Source organism: Perognathus longimembris, chromosome 3, assembly GCF_023159225.1.
Source record: "Perognathus longimembris pacificus isolate PPM17 chromosome 3, ASM2315922v1, whole genome shotgun sequence".
NCBI lineage: Eukaryota > Metazoa > Chordata > Mammalia > Rodentia > Heteromyidae > Perognathus > Perognathus longimembris.
The window spans coordinates 107,198,366-107,217,342 of record NC_063163.1 but is presented as its reverse complement, the minus strand read 5'-3'; the positions used below and the strand labels follow the sequence as shown (position 1 = coordinate 107,217,342).

At 47.2% G+C, this 18,977-nt stretch overlaps 2 protein-coding genes across 5 annotated transcripts in view; both read left to right on the top strand.

Moving 5' to 3' along the window:
* Positions 1–1,146: 1,146 nt before the first annotated feature.
* LOC125349499 (TIR domain containing adaptor protein) lies at positions 1,147–13,495 on the top strand. Of its 4 annotated transcripts, none has more exons than XM_048343682.1 (5): positions 1,147–1,249; positions 6,946–7,029; positions 8,637–8,779; positions 11,572–12,150; positions 12,703–13,495. In XM_048343682.1, the coding sequence occupies exons 3-5, from the start codon at positions 8,725–8,727 to the stop codon at positions 12,720–12,722; spliced, it is 654 nt and encodes a 217-aa protein (XP_048199639.1). In that variant the 5' UTR covers positions 1,147–1,249; positions 6,946–7,029; positions 8,637–8,724; the 3' UTR covers positions 12,723–13,495. The 4 variants fall into 4 exon arrangements, with proteins under 4 accessions (XP_048199639.1, XP_048199642.1, XP_048199640.1 ...); XM_048343683.1 differs by lacking the exon at positions 1,147–1,249 and adding an exon at positions 1,546–1,561; XM_048343684.1 differs by lacking the exon at positions 1,147–1,249 and adding an exon at positions 7,995–8,035 and having other exon boundaries at positions 6,859–7,029.
* A 2,496-nt stretch (positions 13,496–15,991) lies between these two features.
* The window catches only part of Dcps (decapping enzyme, scavenger), a 50,208-nt gene continuing 47,222 nt past the window's right edge, over positions 15,992–18,977 (top strand). The window contains exon 1 of the mRNA XM_048343681.1: positions 15,992–16,211. Coding sequence (XP_048199638.1) covers positions 16,014–16,211 — 198 coding nt within the window. The 5' untranslated portion in view covers positions 15,992–16,013. The remainder of the gene's footprint in view (positions 16,212–18,977) is intronic.

The following is an 18,977-nucleotide window of genomic DNA, read 5'->3' as shown; positions in this document are numbered from 1 at the left end:
CTGAGATCTGAGGATCACAGTTCAAAGCCAGGCTGGGCAGGAAAGTCCATGAGACTTATCTCCAATTAACCACCAGAAGTGGGGCACTGTGGCTCAAGTGGTAGAGCACTAGCCTTGAACTGAAGAGCTCAGGGGCAGCACCAAGCCCAGAATTCAAGCCCCAGGACAGAAAAAAAAGGGGGGGGTGGGGAGGAGGAAAAAAAGAAAAGTTTTCCTGCTGGGCTGTCTGTGGCTCATGCCTTTACAGCTACTCTGGAGGCTGAGATCTGAGGATGGCCGTTCAAAGCCAACCTGGGCAGGAAGTCTATGAGACTTATCTCCAGTTAAGCACCAAAAAGATGGAAGTGGAGCTGTGGCTCAAGTGGTGGAGTGCTACCTTTGAGCAAAAGAAGCTCTGGGACAGTGAGCCCTGAGTTCAAGCCTTGGGACTGGTACACATAAGTAAAACAGGCTGTAGAGTATCCGCAGAAGGTAAGGTGAATGGAGAAAGTGAATGAAGATAGATATGGTGAAAGTAGTCATGTGTCTTTATGAAACTAGGGCAGTGTTGCTAGGCGCGCGCCATTGAGGGGCTAGCTGGATCCTCAGATGCCAGCCTCCTGAGTAGCTGAGATTACAGGAGTAGCCTCAGGCTCCTGGCTTCACTAAACCTGTTTAGCCTCCTTCCCTTCTCGGTGGCATCGGGCAGGAATGGCTTGCGCTGGAATGCCCTGTAGCTAGCTGTCTGGGACTCTCAGGGCCCAGCACACAAAGCCCTTTGGCCAGGACTTGCCGGGCCCAGCCTGGCCGAGCGCCCTCGGGCAGCCACCCCGGCCGCCCGTCCTGCTTTGGCCTCTCCATGGGCCTTGAAGAAGGTTAGGGTGCGCCCGCGGGCAGCGTGCTGGCGATTCCGCCATACATAACTGGGTGGGGTCCGGCTGGCCTTCCTTCTTTCCTTCCCTCCACTCAGCACCCGCGCGTGGCTCGGGATTCTCCGGGGCTTTTGGGGGAACGGAAGCGTGGACATTCAAGTCCAAGTGTTCCCGGGCCGCTGGCGGGGTGGGCTCGGGGTTCCCACCTGTTGCGGCCGGACCGGAACCCGCAGGAGCCGGGCTGTCCAGTTTGGTGCCGGGGACTGCGCGCGGCTGGGCCGCCGCCGCGACGGGACACCGGGTTGGCTGGAGGGGGCGGCGCCCCGGGCGCTTCCGGGAGCCGGGCCGCGAGCCGCACTTCCCGGCCCAGGCCCCGGTGCGCGCCTCGGGGGCGCCAGGTGAGCGGGGCGCGCCTCGGGGGCGCCGGGGCGGTGGAAAGGGGCCACCCGGGAGCGCGCGCGTTGGAGACGGGCCCGGGGTGCCCAGGACGATTTCCAGCCTCGGGAACTCTCCCGCCGGCACCCTGGCGGGATCTCGGATCTCGGGGCCATTTCATTGGTGTGTTCCGTTCCCCGTCTGTTAGCCTCCGGCGCTGCGAACCACCCGGCCGCCAGCAAACAGCCCCCCACCCGCCCCACCCAGGCCAGGGGCGCCCGCACTGACACCGAAGGTGCTCAGCCTTAGCTGGGCTGGAACCGGACTCTTGCCAGGTGAATTCAGTCCTTTAACTGCAGAGAACCAGTGTCTCTTTCTCTCCGCTCCATGCAGCCGGCTCTGTCCTGGGCACAGCCCGCCCCGCCGCTTTTGGCTTGGTTTGGTGACTCTGGGGCTCGGGACCCATTGCTAACAAAAGCACCGAACGAGCGGCCACCGCGATGGGGCGAGGCACTGGGCGCCCCCCCCCCCCCAGGACTGGAGAGGCACTGGGGGGCGTGGGGGAACCCAGCGTTCGGTTCCCTGCTGTGACAGGTGAATGAGAAATCAGCTCTGCACCCAGAGAAGGGCAATGAGAGGGGGAAGTGCTCCAGCTGAGACGCAGAGCCATGCCCCTGGGGTGTGGAGGAGGTCAGGGATGACTCAGAGGAAACCACATTTAGTTTGGTCTTGATTTTAAAGTGTGGGGGTGGGGTGGGGTGGTTACATACCTATAGAAAAGGACACCAGTCTTAAGTCTGCGGCCTAATTAGTAATTTTTCACAGTGATGCCACCTGCTTCTAGAACGAAAAGCACCGATCTTAGGAAAGCCCTCTGCCCACTTCCAGCCTCTGCTTCCCCGCAGGTGACTGCCATCCCAGCATCTTTTTATTTGGGGGGCAGGGAGGGTACTGAGGCTTGAACTCAGGGTCTTCTTGGCTCAGGGCTGTCATTCTACCACTTGAGCCACACTTCCACTCCAGGCTTTCCCCACCTCCCCCACCCCCACCCCCAAGTCCTAGCTGTCTCTGAGCTGCTTTTGCCCAAGACTAGCACTCTACCTAGCTAGTGCCACTTCTCGATTTTTCTCTTTATGTGGTATTGAGGAATGGAACCCAGGGCTTCATGCATGCTAGGCAAGCACTCTACCACTAAGCCACGTTCCCAGCCCCCATTCCCAGCTTTTTGCTGGTTAACTGGAGAGAAGAGTCTCCCAGATTTGTCTGCCCAGACTGCCTGCAACCCTGATCCTCAGATTTCAGCCTCTTGAGTACCTAGGATTATAGGCCTGAGCTACTGGCTCCCAGCTCCACTCTGGCCCTCTATGTCTATAAAATAGCTTTGCTTGCTTTTAGATTTCTAGCCCTTCAATCATATGTTATATAGTCTTATGTATTTGGCATTGTACAATCAATATGTTTGGTGAGATTCGCTGGTGTTGTGTTAGCAATAATACATTAATTTATTTCACTGATGTATATTCTGCTGCTTGATTAGACCACAGGCTAGTTATCCATCCTACTGGACTTACGTACGTTGCTGGATATGGTTGTTTCCAGTGTGTGTGTGTGCACATGCACGTGTGTGTACACAAGTATTGGGGTTTGAACAAGGCATTATGCAATGGTGTCTGTCCTGTCTTCTAAGAAGGAGCTAGCTGCACACCCATGCACATATGCATGCACACCCAATACTCATACACACAGTATATATACATCTCCTATGTAGTGTGTATGCAGGTATGAAGACACACACACACATCATAAATAATAACATGACTATGTAAATGACAGCCCATCATCCTTGCCATATTCTGTGGGTTAGAAATGAGTGGGTCTGCTCCACACTCACATGTGTGAACTTGGAGGTCACTCGAGGGCTAGTCTCCTGAAGTCTACAAATCACTCTTGGACAAAACTGTGCTTTGATTAGCATGTGGACATCTTTGGGGCAAGCACATATCTGTCTACCACAGATAGTGATTCTAGATGAAGAGATATATCTTTAATCATAGGCCTTCACAGGTCTCCAAACATTCCCTAGATAATAAAAATAAGATCCTGGTTAGATTCTGGATAGTATTTAACACATTTTGTTTTTTGGGGTTTTTTTTTTTGTTGTTGTTGTTGGTCTTAGAACTTGAACTCAGGTCTTGGGCATTGGCCCCAAAGCCCTTCTTTTGCTCACTAGTGCTGTACCACTTTGAGCCAGAGCTCTTCTTCTGATTTTTAAGTGGTTAATTGGAGATAAAGAGTCTCACAGAGACTTTCCCACCCGGGCTGGCTTGGTAATGTGATCCTCAGATCTCAGCCTCTTGAGTAGCTAGGATTACAGGCATGAGCCACTGGTATCCAGCTCCACATTTTGGGTTTTGTACAGTGAAACCTCATCAGATTTTCCTCTCATAAGTTTCTACATATAATATTGGAAACATTCTAAAAGACACTAAAAGTACTATGAAGAAGTTCCTTACTAATTTTCTATCACGTCCGTTTTTCTTTATTAAGTGCTTATCTGAGGTATGTATCATTCTTCTTTATCAATTGTTGTTGTTTTTTTTTCCTGATACTGTTGATAGGACTCAGGGCCTGGAGCATGCTAGGCACAGGTTCAACCCTTTGAGTCACTACTCCAGGCCTTTTGCCTTTATTTTGTTTTTTTTTTTTTTTTTTTTTTTTTTTTTTTTTTTTTTTTTTTGCCAGTCCTGGGCCTTGGACTCAGGGCCTGAGCACTGTCCCTGGCTTCTTCCCGCTCAAGGCTAGCACTCTGCCACCTGAGCCACAGCGCCCCTTCTGGCCATTTTCCATATATGTGGTGCTGGGGAATCGAACCTAGGGCCTCGTGTATCCGAGGCAGGCACTCTTGCCACTAGGCTATATCCCCAGCCCCCATGCCTTTATTTTGTTTTTGAGATAGGGTCTCACTATAAGTTTTCCTGAACTGGTCTTCAACTTGAGATCCTCCTTCCTCCTCCCAAGTAGAAAGTGTTATATTATAGGTATACGCTATCATGCCTGGATGCTTTGTTTTTCAAAGGCACAAGAAGATGTGAACACACACACACACACACACACACACACACACACACACGCCACATAGCAAATTAGAGAATGACAGAGCTTATGAACAGATCTTCCAGTTAGAAGGTCTTCCCTTCTTGACAACTGTATCTTGCCATATGGTAACCATTACTGAGTTTTGGAAAGATGAAAGCAGGTGTGGTGTGTGGTGGTTCCCCAGCTCTGGCTGCATGCACCAAGTCTGGCAAGGAACAAGGAAGGTACTTGAGATTTGAGACTCCAGGAAGAAGGTCATGTGTGCAGTTACCAGAACTTATCTGTCATCTTGCTCAATTATCCTGTCAAAGACGCTGTTGTTTCCCATGCTTAAACGTTTTCATAATAGTTACAAGGGCTGATCCAACTTGTGGGTAGAGATGGGAGGGAGCGACTGAGAGACACTATACCAAAGGAAATGTACTCATTACCTGACTCATGCCATTGTAATCCCTCTGTACATCACCTCTATAATAACACTAAAGTAAAATATTTTTTTAAAAATAGTTACAGGGCTTATACTAGCTTTGTTCCAATGGCAAATGTTGCTAGACAACTAGATTTCTCCTTTTTTTCTTCTTCACCTTCTCTTTTGGCAGTGTTGGGGATTGAACCTAGGGCTTCACACATGCTAAGCAAGTGCTCTTCCACTGGAGCTATACCCTGCACTATGTGTGTCGGGGAGGGGCGGGGGCGGCAGGGAGGGCAGGGGGCTTGAACACTTGGGTCCTGGGCACTGTTCCTGAGCCTCTTGGTGCTCAAGGCTAGCCCTCTACCACTTAAGCCACAGTGCCACTTCTGGTTTTTGAGTGGTTAATTGGAGATAAGAGTCTCACAGGGACTTATCTGCCACAACTGGTTTCGAACCATGATCCTCACATCTCAGCCTCCTGAGTAGGCAGGATTACAGGTGTGAGCCACTAGCACCCAGCTATAGATTTCTGTTCTTTTTCTTTTTTTTTGGCCAGTACTGGGGCTTGAATCAGGGCCTGAGCTGCTTTTTGCTCAAGGCTAATACTCTACCACTTGAGCCACAGTGCTACTTAAGGCTTTTTCTGTTTATGTGGTACTGAGGAACTGAACCCAGGGCTTCTTGCATGCTAGGCAAGCAAGCACTCTACCACTAAGCCACAGTCCCAGCCCATCTGCTATAGATTTCTTAAACAATGAAAAGAGTAATCACCCCAAATCAGGATGTGTTGTCAAAAGGCAAAGGCATTTTATGAAACCTTTAAATCTATATGTGTTAAGTAGATGAACGTGTTAATTTTTGTGTGTAGTAGTATTGATGCTTGAACTCAGGGTCTCACAGCCTCTTGACATTTTTTGCTCAAGGCTGACACTGTGCCATTTTAAACCATACCTCCACTTCTGGTTTCTTGGTGGTTCGTTGGAGATAAGAATCTTGCAATATTTTCTACCTGGATTGGCTTCAAACTGAGATAAAATTAGATTTCAGCTTCCTGAGTAGCTGGACTTACAGACACAAGCCACTGGCACTCAGCCAACATGTTACATTTTAACCCTTAGGAAATCATTTGAAAAAAAAAAAAACTAAATGAATTTCTAGTGTATCAAGGTAAATAATAAATTTAAAAATTAAAACAAATTAAAAAATATAAAATAATGTAGAAACAAAGTGACCTCATGTATGTTGTTGGGGAGGAAAAGGCATCTTTTTTTGGGGGGGGGTGGTCATGGGGCTTGAACTCAGGGCCTCAGCACTGTTCCTGAGTTCTTTTGTTCCACTTCTGGTTTTCTGGTGGTTATTTGGAGATAAAAAGTCTCACAAACTTTCCTGCCTGGGATTGGCTTTCAAGTGTGGTCCTCAGATCTCAGCCTCCTGAGTATCCAGGATTACAGGGATGAGTTACTGGCTCCTGGCTCCCACCTCCTTCTTTTTTGATACCTTCAATCACATGAGTGCATCACAGGATTAATCCATTGGCTTTGTTAGAGGCCTCTGATCTAGCTGTCTCTAGAAATGCCATGATAGACATACCCAGAGGTATGGTGCATTAACCCCATAGTCAGGTTTCAATCCAAACAAGTTGTCTGTGAAATGGTCACCCCGTGCTCCGACCTGCTTCAGTGTCTTTTTTGATCAATGATATGCATCATCAGCATCTCTTAGCTTCTTTTCATCAGTTTGGTGGAATAGGGTGTGTGTGTTTGTGTGTGTGTGTGTGTGTGTGTGTGTGTGTGTGTGTGTGTCCTGAGCTTAGACTCTGGGCCTGGGTGCTCTCCCTGAACTTCTGTGCACAAAGCTAACACATTACCACTTGAGCCACAGCTCTGCTCCTAAGTTTTTGGGTAGATAGTTAGAGATAAGAGTCTCACAGACTTTCCTGCCCTGGCTGGCTTTGAGCTACAATCCTCAGATCTCAGTGGCCTAATAGTTTTTAGTGCCAGTGAGCAAAGTATTAATATCCAACCTAGACTAACAGTCTTTAAATTTGGACACCTCTTATTACATTGTTCTAATAATCAGACTGGTGACTTTTCTTTTGGCCTCTGTAGATCTGGCAGTCAGAAAGCAGCGCCCTAGCCTGGAGAAGTGTCTCTAGAATGCCGCACTCCCCCTGCACCAGGGTGAGCTCCGAATCACGCCATCTTTCTCCAGAAACAGAGGCTGGAAGACCCTCCAGCATCCGGGACCTCCCTGTCTTTCTGGTGGGAAGAAACCCCAACAAGCTATTCATGAAAGGTAAATTCTTGATCTTCTTTGTTTTTATATCAATTTAGAAGCAATTTCATAATCTCATCCCCCTCCCCTTCCCACCCCATGCCACAACAAAAACTTCAGGAATCTCAGATAGCAGTGACTTGTGTGGGCACAATGAATGTCACACTATTAAATATTATTTACCAAACAGATACCTTATATGTGGAGATTTTATGCTATTTATTTGTTTTTGTTTGTTTTCTTGTGTGAGAGAGTCTCATTCTCTTGCTCAGGCTGGTCTTAAATTCGTAGCATTAAGCCATTATCCTGTTTCAGATTCTCAAGCAAGTGAGACTGTAGCACATACCACCATGACAGATAGGTTATTTATCTATCTACCTATCTTTTTAATTTATTTTTGTACCTGTCCTGGGACTTGAACTCAGGGCCTGTCTGGGCACTGCCCTTGAGCTCTTCTGCACATGCCCCGTGCTCTACCACACCACTAGAGCCACAGTGCCACTTTTGGTTTTTTGAGTGGCTCATTGGAGATAAGAGTCTCATGGGGACTTTTCTTCCTGGGCTGGCTTCAAACCACTGTCTCAGATCTCAGCCTCCTGAGTAGCTGAAGTTACAAGCATGAGCCACCAGTGCCTGACTGAATAAGTTGTTTGGGTTTTTGGTTTTGTTTGCCAGTCCTGGAACTTGAACTCGGGGCCTGAGCACTGTTCCTGGCTTTACTTGCTCAAGGCTTGCACTCTACCACTTGAGCCACAGCGCCCTTCTGGCTTTTTCTATATATGTGGTGCTGAGGAATCAAACCCAGGGCTTCATGTATGCAAGGCAAGCACTTTACCGCTAGGCCATATTCCTAGCCCTGGATAAGTTATTTTAAAGACACATTATTCTACAACATTTTGTAAGCACATTACATAAACTACCTTGAGTGATTCTTGCAATAATCTTGAGAAGCAGTTTCTAACATTTACAGTATGTCCGTTTCACAGATGGCGATACTGGAGCTTAGCAAGATGACTGAAGGCCTCAGGTAACAAGAAGTGAGAATCCTGGCTCTCTGCCTGCAGTCAGCAGCCCTCTCCATATCACTTCGTGACACAGTCTCCCTAAGCTGACAGCCCAGTGCTGGATGGGCAGATCCCTTGGGTCATTTAGAGGAAGACAGATTTGGTGAAGACAAAACAAAGCAAAACAAAAAAGTCTTACAAGGCTGCCTGCAAGTACTGCTCCTTAGCACCCATTTACCTGGATACACAATTATCTGTCCAAATAGTAATTGTCCTTCTCCCATACAAGCATTTACCCCTCTAAAGAGCTGCCTGCCAGCCCAGTCTCCCCAAATTCTGAATGTGTTCTTGAGCCAGGTAGAGCAGAGAACACTCACTCTGCCACTCATGCTGAGCTCATACTTAGTAAGTCTGACCACAGTTCTGGGTTTATCCTGAATCAGCTCCAACGACTGTGACTTTTCCTGGTCCAGCCCAGTCTCATGTTAAGTCTCATTTATAGACTGAGTCTGTTAGGCACCAGGAGAAAAATGGAACTTTTGCAAGCCCATACCCTGGGTCTGAGGATAGGGTAGGCACAGTTTTGTGACTCTCTCACTCTCTCTCTCTCTCTGTCCCTTGTAGGATGGCTGTTTTACGATGTCACCGCTGGGTCCCCTCCCATCTTTTGCTTCCCTCCTAGTCTCATAGGGTTCATTTGTAGCCCAACATCATGGCCTCCTCATCTCCTCACTCCCATTCCAAGAAGCCTCGGGGCAAGATGGCTGGTGAGTGGAGCCTGTCTCCTAATGAATTCTGCTTTTGCTTGCTTCTAAAGAGTGTGATACTCAGTCCCCATGTTGGTTAGGTGAAGGCCTGCCTGGTCTAAACATGGGGGAGATGCAGGAAGGCTGATGAATAGAGTGCAGCTCCATCCTGGACTTCAGTTCTTGGATGTTCTTCTTCTTCTTCTTCTTTTTTTTGCCTGAGCACTGTCCCTGGCTTCTTTTTTGCTCAATGCTAGCACTCTGCCACTTGAGCCACAGCGCCATTTCTGGCCATTTTCTATATATGTGGTGCTGGGGAATTGAACCCAGGGCCTCATGTATACAAGGCAAGTGCTCTTGCCACTAGGCCATATTCCCAGCCCCAGTTCTTGGATGTTCTGTCGATAGTGAAGAAGAAAGCATGTGTGAGTGGATTCTTTCTCTCTTTTTTTTTTTTTTTTTGTGCCAGTACTGGGGCTTGAACTCAAGTCCTCTCACTCTTGCTTAGCTATGTGGCTTAAGGCGAGCACTCTACCACCTGAACTACAGCTCCGCTTCCAGTTTTTTGCTGATTAATTAGAGATAAGAGTCTGCTAGAAGGATTGTGATTTGGAGGCAGCCTAGACAGGAAAGTCCAGGAGATTCTTATCTTACCTACCAAAAAATCCAGAAATAGAGCTTTGGCTCAGAGGTAAAGCACTAGCCTTGAGTTAAAAAAAAAAAAAAGGCTCAGAGACAGTGCTCAGGCCCTGAGTTCAAGCCCCAATACTGGTACAAAAAAAGTCTCATGGGTTCTCCTCTGTGGCCTGCCTTCGAACCTCGATCCTCAGATAGCTAGGATTACAGGCATAACCAGTGGTACCTGGCTTGCATTGGTTGATCCTTCAATCCTTTAGCTCAAGGGTTCTTCAGGCCTACGGAGTCCATTTTCCTAGTCTGGAAACCACTGTGCTATATGCTTAACATTGTGTTTCCTGTTATCTAAATCGTAATTCCAGGACCATTTAGAGGAAGGAGCCAAGTAGAGAGAGAGACTAAGAAGTCCCCAGAATACTAAACTGCCTATCCTGATCCACAGCTGAGGTTTAGTATCTTTATAGAGAACTTAAAATACACCAGACACTGAGTTACCTAAGTAACCCTTCAACAACTGAAAAGAACCCATTTAACAGACGAGGAAATGACTAATTGCGCAAGGCCCCAGAGAAAGCACTCAGTAGGTTCACCATCAGATCTGGGTGCCAGAACCTGGCATGGTTGTACACACCTGTAACTCCAGCTACTCAGGAGGTGAAGGTAGAGGATTGTACTCTGAGGCCAGCCTGGGCAAAAGTGCAAGATCCTCTCTGAAAAACTGAAAAGCAAAAGGACTAGGGGCGGGGCTGAGAATATGGCCTAGTGGCAAAAGTGCTTGCCTGCTATACATGAAGCCCTGGGTTCAATTCCCCAGCACCGTATATATAGAAAATGGCCAGAAGTGGCGCTGTGGCTCAAGTGGCAGAGTGCTGGCCTTCAGCATAGAGAAGCCAGGGACAGTGCTCAGGCCCTGAGTCCAAGGCCCAGGACTGGCAAAAAAAAAAAAAAAAAAAAAAAAAAAAAAGGACTAGGGGCACAACTCCAGTGGCAGAGTGCTTGGCTAGCAAGTGCAAGGGTCAGAGTTCAATTTCCAGTAACCACCATCCCATCCCACTCTCCCACCCAATCTGGGTATCTGGCCCCAACATGAGGGTTCTGATTCAGTAAGTTCTGTGTTCTTGTAGCAACAACCTAGGATTTTTCAGGGCTAAGTAGATGGCAATCTTCTCCCTTTCCCTTAAATAATGAGTAGCCAACCTTAATCTAACGTCCCTGTCTGTTAGTGTTGGGAGGGGCTTTAGGCCTGCTTGACCCTTACCCTTGCACATAGCTCTGTTTACAGACTCATTCATGGGTGACTAGTCAGCATTAGTGAGACATTCTGTTTAAGGTGGGCGGGAACTACCAGCTCTCAAAGAACATGAAGCTAGGTGAGACTGTCTTGGTCTCTTTTTTATTGCAGTAATTGAGTTATCAAACCCAGCTCTTGTGCATGCTAGGCAAGTGCTCTACCACGGAGCTACATCCTGAACCCTGTTTGCTTGTTGCTGTTTTTTTCTTTTTTGTTGCTGTTTTCTTGAAAGGAGGTTTTCCTGAACTCCCAGGCTCACTGCCTCTGCCTCCTGAGTAGCTGGGACTATAGGCACACACACACACACACACACACACACACACACACTACCATCTCTCTAGTAGAGCAGGGTGCTAAAAACATCCCCACAGAAGGTTTCAGAGTTTTCATGTCTTTTCAGGACCTGTAATGATAGAGAAAGCTCTTAGGCAAGACCTGAAAGGTGTATAAATAATAGCTGGATGCTGGTGGCAGGTCTATAATCTTAGCTACTCAGGAGGCTGCGATCTAACAATGCAGGTTTGAAGCCAGCCTTGGCAAGAGAGTCTAGGAGACTCTTATCTCCAACTAACCAAAACAAACAAACAAACAAAAAAACAACAAAAAAAAGAGCTGGAAGTGGAGTTTTGGCTCAAGGGATAGAGTGCTAACAGTGAGCAGAAAAGCTCAGGGTCAGCCCCCAGGCCATGAGTTCAAGCCTCAGGACTGGCACAAACACATGCAGTAGCAGAGCAGGAGGTCTCTGGGAGTAAGGTACTGTTTCATAGTTTGGGGAGCTGGCTAGAGTTCTGCCTGTCCTCCCTTAGTAGTGGGGCTCCCTCGTGCCGTGAGCAGGGAGGCTGAGATTAGCAGGCACAGGCCTGAGCGGCATGTTTCTCCTCCACAGACTGGTTTAGGCAAGCACTGGTAAAGAAGCCCAAGGAGAGGCCTGCTTCCTGCAAAAGCCACCCCAGTGACAGCTCACAGCTGGCCTCAGAGGACATCCTCCCATCCTCAAGCCTCGGTCCAGATGTGTCTGCCACCTCATCGCCAACACCTGTGGACCCCAGCAGCAGTGGCCGCTGGAGCAAAGACTACGATGTCTGCGTGTGCCACAGTGACGAGGACCTGGCCGTGGCCCAGGAGCTGGTCTCCTACCTGGAGGGCAATACTGTCAGCCTGCGCTGCTTCCTGCAGCTTCGAGATGCAACGCCAGGTGGCGCCATTGTGTCTGAGCTGTGCCAGGCTCTGAGCAATAGTCACTGCAGGGTGCTACTCATCACCCCAGGCTTCCTCCGTGACCCATGGTGCAAGTACCAGATGCTGCAGGCCCTGACCCAAGCCCCCGGGGCTGAGGGCTGCACCATCCCCTTGTTATCAGGCCTGACCAGAGCTGCCTATCCACCTGAACTGCGATTCATGTACTATGTGGATGGCAGTGGCCCGGATGGTGGATTTTGCCAAGTCAAGGAAGCTGTCATGCGCTGTAAGCCATGGGAGGTGGGAGATGGGGGAGGGAAGTCACCCAGCCTCATATCCTTTAGTTGAAGCCATAGCACTGCGGGTTCAGAATGCAGGCTGTGAGATTTATCTGGGTGTATCTCCTGGGTTTTTCTTTCTTTCTTTCTTTCTTTTTAAACCTACTAGCATATGAAAAGTTACTTAGTTGAGTTATTTAACTCTTGATCTCTATTGTTCTCAGTGTTCCTCAAGCTTCCATTACTGTAAAATCAGACACACACACACACACACACACACACACACCCAAGTCAGCAGTACATTTTAGAGAAGCAGTGATGATAGTACTAGCTTTCTCATAAATTAGATTGGCGATGTCCACCAGGAGCTGGACAGATTCCAGGAGGGAATATCAGAAAGAAATCACACACAATAAGCTTGTCTAGGGGAAGGAACATTATATTACAGTGCTTTGAAAGAAACGAGGGATACAAAGAGAGAAGAGGTGACGACCTATTGGGGAGCAATCATTGCTGGGTTTGTGAGGACACACCCTGTCATTCTATTTGGTCTCTTTCAGATCTGCAGACACTCAGTTGACAGTCGGGATGCAGAGAGCTGGAGTAATATTGGAAAAACAGCCCATATTGGGCCTCAGGTTCCAGCAGGTATGGCAGGAGATATGTCAGCAGCCAGAGTTGGCTGCATTTCATTCATGGAATCATATTGCCCATCAGGGCTTTCTGTTACTATGGCCTCCCCAGAAAAGTCACAAAAAGTGAGGGTTTCCCCCCAAAGAAGGCCAAGAAGAAGCTGGGCACTCCCCCCCTGGAAGTCTGTGAAGAGCTGGGGATTCCCCCAGAAGGCCATGAGGAAGCCACAAGTTGGGGTTGGCAGGAGAATGTGCAGATACCAGGAGAGTCAGCAGTATCTTGCCTGCTGCTGAATTGGACAGAAAGCTGGCACACACCTGTCTGCTTCCCCTGGATCAGACATAGATGCTCATAGGCATCTTTCAAGAGGAATAAACTTGACTGATGAGCTGGAAGCTGAGGCTGCAGACCTCAGCATGGATCTCTTACTAGTTGCCTGGGGAAGCCCTCAAATAGATGTCAGGAGAAAACTACAAGAACAGAGTCCTTTAGACACACACACACACACACACACACACACACACACACACACACACAAACTGCTGCTTTCTTAGACACATCAACTCACTTCAGAAAGCTGGATGAAAGGTGACTGTCATTCTAAGCTATGGGATGAAGCAAAACGGATGGCTGGGCGTGGTGGCATATGCCACATGCCTGTTATCCTAGCAATGCAGATGCACAAAGAGGATCGCAGTCCAGGCCAGGCTGGGCATGAATCAAGACCACCAATTCAAAAAGCAACTGGTGGATTGGCTCCAGTGGTAAATGCCTGCCTAGCAAGTGTGAGACATGAGTTCAAGCCCTAGAACCACCACCACCAAGAAAAAAAAAAAAAAAGAACAGAAACTTGTGTTGAACTGAAATGAATGTCATGGTTTCCCCAATGTGTATTTCTGTGCCTCTTCTCTAGCTTCCCTTTTATCAGATCCCTTGTTACTGAAAAAAAGTTGCTACTTAAGTTATGAATTATTGTATACCAAAAGACTATGAAATCAAGTACCCACCACCCCACTTAAGAAACAAAATCCTATCATTCCTATCATCTTTGTACTCTTCAATTCCAGGCCCTTACTTCGCCCTACCAGAAATACTATTCTGAATTTCGACTTCTTATTCTTAGCCTTGTGCTGTAAAGTTACTACATTTGTATGCATGTGTGCCAACATGTTAATTTTACATGACCTATTTTATACAAATGGCATGTTTAAATTCTTTTCCTTCCTTTTTTTTTTTCTCTCCTTTGTTCCCTCCCTCCCTCCCTCCCTCCCTCCCTCCCTCCCTCCCTTCCTGGGCCTGGGTCCTATTTCATGGCTAACACTCTACCACCTGAGCCACAGCTCCACTTCTGGATCTTTTTTTGGGGGGGGGGGAGTCCTGGGCGTTGGACTCAGGGCCTGAGCACTGTCCCTGGCTTTTTTTTTTTTGCTCAAGGCTAGCACTCTGCCATTTGAGCCACAGCGCCACTTCTGGCCATTTTCTATATATGTGGTGCTTGGGAATCAAAACCAGGGTTTCATGTATATGAGGCAAGCACTCTTGCCACTAGGCCATATTCCCAGCCCCTCACTTCTGGAGCTTTTATTTATTTATTTGGCTGTTAATTGGAGATAAGAGTCTCATGGATTTTCCTGCTTGGGTTGGCTTTGAATCACGATCTTCAGATCTCAGCCTCCTGAGTAGCTAAGATTACAGGCGTAAGCCAGTTGCGCACATCTCACACACTACTTCTTTAAAAAACAACAACAAAAAACCACATTTTTACTGAGATACAATTCATACACTGCAAAGGCACACACTAATTCTTTTAATAAGCCTTGACAGCTTATGGTCAGCTCTTCCTTCTCTTCTTATTCTCCTAAAATATTTTGACTTTTGTATTCCTTGTTTTACAGTTCATTCAGTTCATCATGTTTCAAGGGGAAAAAAGCTTCTATTTTATTGTAATTACACTGAGTTACGGATTTGTTTGTTGGTTGTGTTTTGGGGAAGGGGATTACTGGAAATTGAAATATCAGACCTTGCACCGGTAGTACTTCTGTTTCGTTTTCCAGATAGGGCCTACCAGTAATGTTGCTAGGCAGGTGCTCTACCACTTAGTAACTGTTAGTAATTGTTAGTAACTGTTAGTAATTTTTCAGATAAATTGCCAGGATCCTCCCAGTCTCTGCCTTCCAAGTAGATGGTGTCTGCCACCACACCTGGCTTGTTTATTGAAATGAGGTCTTGCTAACTTTCTGCCCAGGCTGGCTTTAAACCATGCTACACTCCAGGTTGGTCTTCTGAGTAGCTAAGATTACAGGCATGAACCATTGTCTCCAGCTTTCAGTGAATCTGTGGAAATGAAACACAGATAAAGAGGGTCAAATATATTTTCGGAGTAACAGGCACTCTTCCTTATGTGTCTGCTTCCTCACAGGGACTTAATTCAGACAATGAAAACAAAGATTGTCTTTCCCGCCACCCCCGCCCCAACAAGTAGCTCCAAATCTGGAACAAGGAAATCTTTTGATCTCCACCTTAGATGGAAATTACTCCCTGGTATAGAGAAATAAGTCAAAGGTGATGCAATGGGATAGGGGAATCAGCCCCTGGAAACCATTCGGGGAGCAATCTAGTCCTTAGGATAATTAAAAGCCAGTGTTCCTGCCTCTCAGACGCGTCAGGCTAGTCTGGGCGGGAGACTCAAAACACAGACAAAAAATAATGTTTGACTGACGAAAATACAATGCAGCAAAGTCCGGACAACACGAGATCAACGCTAGCAACCCTGGCAAATGGGACACAGAAGAGGAAGCAGTTCCGGGTAGGAAGCAGGTAACACAAGGGAACCGTTGACTTTGTGCCCTTAGCAAAAGTAAAATAAACTCAAATCACGACAAAAAAATATTTCCGTAACATAACAAAGAATAAAAATGGCTTAAATATTTGCTATAAGAAAACCGATCAGGATAGCTCATAGATTTGTCTCAGGAAACATTCTTCCCACGAGCACTCATCAGCCGATCAGCCAGGGTATCGCTTGTTTTTTAAAAAACGCATTTGCCACGCAGACCGCCGGTAACAGCAGGAGCTGCATGCAGTGCGCAGGACCGGAAACTGGGTACAGCGACGGCGAAGCGAAGCACGCTGGGAGTTGTAGTCTCAGCCCTAACAAGCTGTAAGAAACAGGCGATGGGGAGGCGGGAGGAGGAGGAGGAGTCCTACGCGCAGGCGCAGACAGTTCCTAGTGGGCAGCATGGCGGACGCGGCTCCTCAATCCAAGAGAAAGCGGGAAACGGACACAGAGGAAGCTGAAACTCCCAGCGCAGATCAAAAGGAAGCAGGCGTTGGGAATGGTACCTCTGCCCCTGCCCGCTTGCCATTCTCCGGCTTTAGAGTGCAAAAAGTGCTGAGGGAATCTGCGCGGGACAAAATCGTTTTCCTGCACGGGAAGGTACCTCTGAGCATCCCTGGCTGGGGAGGAGACGCGGGAAGGAAGGAGCCAATCATCGCTTCCGACAGCGGGTGCCCGCCCTCTCCCCACCGCCGGGTTATACCTATCCCATACGTGGGGCGGGGGGAGGCGGAATGTACCACTACAACAAATGGGGGGGGGGGAGAGGCAAGGTTACCTGTGGAATTTAGTGAGGAATGAACACATCGGATTTTCCTTACTTCTCCCAATGAAACACCCACCAAGCCTTAGAGAGTATATCAAGTTAAAAACACGTGTTAAATCCCCCAGGTCATTATTCATCATTCCTTCAAATCTATAACAGGGTGCTAGGAACTCATGAATGAGGCTGGATGTCTTGCTTTGGGCCCTGACCTTGGAAATGTGCGGACTGTAGGATATAGGATTACATACTTTACATGGCTTCAGTCTAGCAAGAAACGGTGTATTAAATTGTTAGTCTAGTTTCACATACCGTGCACTTTTATTCATGCTGGAGATTGAGGGGGACGCTGAGCGTAAGTTACCGTCCCTGATCTTCAGGACTGCAAAGTAGCTTTGTGGAAACAGATATACAGATATACTGCTAGCTTTAATACCATCTGCTCAGCTGTCTAGCAGGGGCAAATGGGGAGACCATTCCCAAACCAGTGCGGAGGCCCAGCCACAGGCAAGTGTTAGGGTTCTTTAGAACTACAAGCAGCATCTCATCTTTGGATGGATCAGAGTTGTGTTCTTTACCTGCCAGTAAGTTTAAATGATAAGATTTGATTTGATGGCATATGATCTCATTCAGTCTGTGGTTCTCTTAAGTGTTACAGCAAAACTCTGGCAAGTATTTGTTGGTCAATTCTCAACAAGTTACAGGTAAGCTCTACTCCTATTGTTCTCCTGTTGCTTTAATTGGAAATAAAAAGGGCTTTTATGGCTAAGACTCCTTGGTTTGCAGTTCAAAGCCAGCCCGGGCAGAGAAAGAAAAATATCCCTCTAAAACTCCATCTCCCAACTAACCAGCTGATGCTTGGAGTAAGTCTCGGTTCCAACAGTCGTGATAGGCCTGCTATAAACCCAAATCTAATCTTGGGGGAAGGGGGGCGCAGAGCCAGGGCAGGAGCACTCTGGGCCTGTCAAAATCTTCACAGGAAGATTACCAGTGACTCCTGGATTCCCTGAGCAGTTTTCCATGCAAGAGGGAGAAGGAATCACTAGTAGTGAAACTAGGCAGTTTGGGAGCAGATTGTGGAGGCAGCTTCCTGTAGCCACAGACCGCCACAGTCCATGCAGATAGCACACATGTTGACCTGCATCCTATAAAGCAAAATATTAATCCTAGGTCAGGAAAATTGAGGTTAGCAGCCACGTTTGCACACTCATTCCAAAATGACTCTGGTCCCTTGATCTTAAAGAGTTTATGAGAGCACAGGAGAGAAAAATGGAGAAGCAAAATCTTAGTCTATGCCAAAGAATTGTCAGGATCAGATGTACACTTGACTTTTAGCATAGATAAACATAAAGAATAACACACTGGTTTTACATCATTGTACTTACACCATGTGCTGCATATTTGAACCTTTTGGAGTTTCTCTTAGACACTTTTGCTTGCACCCAAACATGATCAGTTTGGGTTTAAAACCTGGTTGTTGTTTTCTTTTTGGCTTGGAGTCTGGTGATAAGAGGCAGGATTGCCTCCAGGCTGTTCACTGTGACTCCACCTACAAGCTGCAAAGATCAGTTTAACACAAGACTTAAAGTAAGTTAAAATAGTAGTCAAAAACAAGTAACTTTGAAACCATAATGCCAGTTTTTACATGTTTTACCAACAGACAGACAGATAGACATACAGACAGTTGTGCACAAGCTTTGCGGTGCACTTAGAATTTTTTTTTTAATTGGCCATGTAAGTTTTCTGGAATTCCAGTGGCAAAATATTATTTTGCCCATATTTTAAAACCACGTGGTCAGTTAGAAAACAAAAACTTTTCCAGCAAACAAAAATGTTCACAGATTATCCGGTGAGGAAATGGAGAAGCCACATTTTGAGAAACCAGTTTAGCTCCAATGGGGAGCAGAAGTGGGACGCTATGACCAGAGAAGGTCCAGGAGATGGGAGACAGGACACGAACAGAACACAGACGCGTGGCACGGCGTAATGGCAGCGGAGCTGGTCAGAGCCTTAGCAGGCTCACAGCAAGACACCTTCACCTTCCAGCATTTGAATTGCAAGGCACATTTGGATTGCAAGGCCACAGTTAGAGTTCAGTGTGGGGGCAGGGTTACCGAGAGAACTTGAGTCTCCACATCCCTGCCCTGCCTCGAGCAATATGGCATGCCCATTACCTGGGGGATGGGTGGGCTTCTACCTCCAAAAAGTTTTTGGAACCTTGATGGAACCAAGATGGTGCTTGCTAAAACCAATTCTATTGTCCACCACGTGGTCAATTCTAGAGAAAACAGGATTTAGCCAACAACAAGCAGAACTTAATCAAATCTCCAAGCTTAACAAACATCAATAACAAGAACAGAAAACCTTTCTTGGTGTCTTTCAAAGCAGATGTTAAACAAATATTGGTACCTTTGGAATCTAGTACCATCCCATCCTACAGGCAGAGTTTAGAGAGCGGCAGAAAGAGAAAGAGAGAGAGAACTCCATCCGCCCGAGTGCTCATAGAAGTTATGTAAGTCCTGTAAAATATTCCAAATTTGTAAGATTGGGCTCAAACTTGAGCAGCTTTCCTGAAGCAGTTTAGACTGTTCCCCACTTGATGA

Excerpts from the sequence above, each read along its gene's own strand:
- LOC125349499 (XM_048343682.1), top strand. The coding sequence starts at position 8,725 with ATGGCCTCCTCATCTCCTCACTCCCATTCCAAGAAGCCTCGGGGCAAG. Across the intron at positions 8,780-11,571 it reads GCCTCGGGGCAAGATGGCTG|ACTGGTTTAGGCAAGCACTG; the intron begins GTGAGTGGAGCC and ends TCTCCTCCACAG. Across the intron at positions 12,151-12,702 it reads CAAGGAAGCTGTCATGCGCT|ATCTGCAGACACTCAGTTGA; the intron begins GTAAGCCATGGG and ends GGTCTCTTTCAG.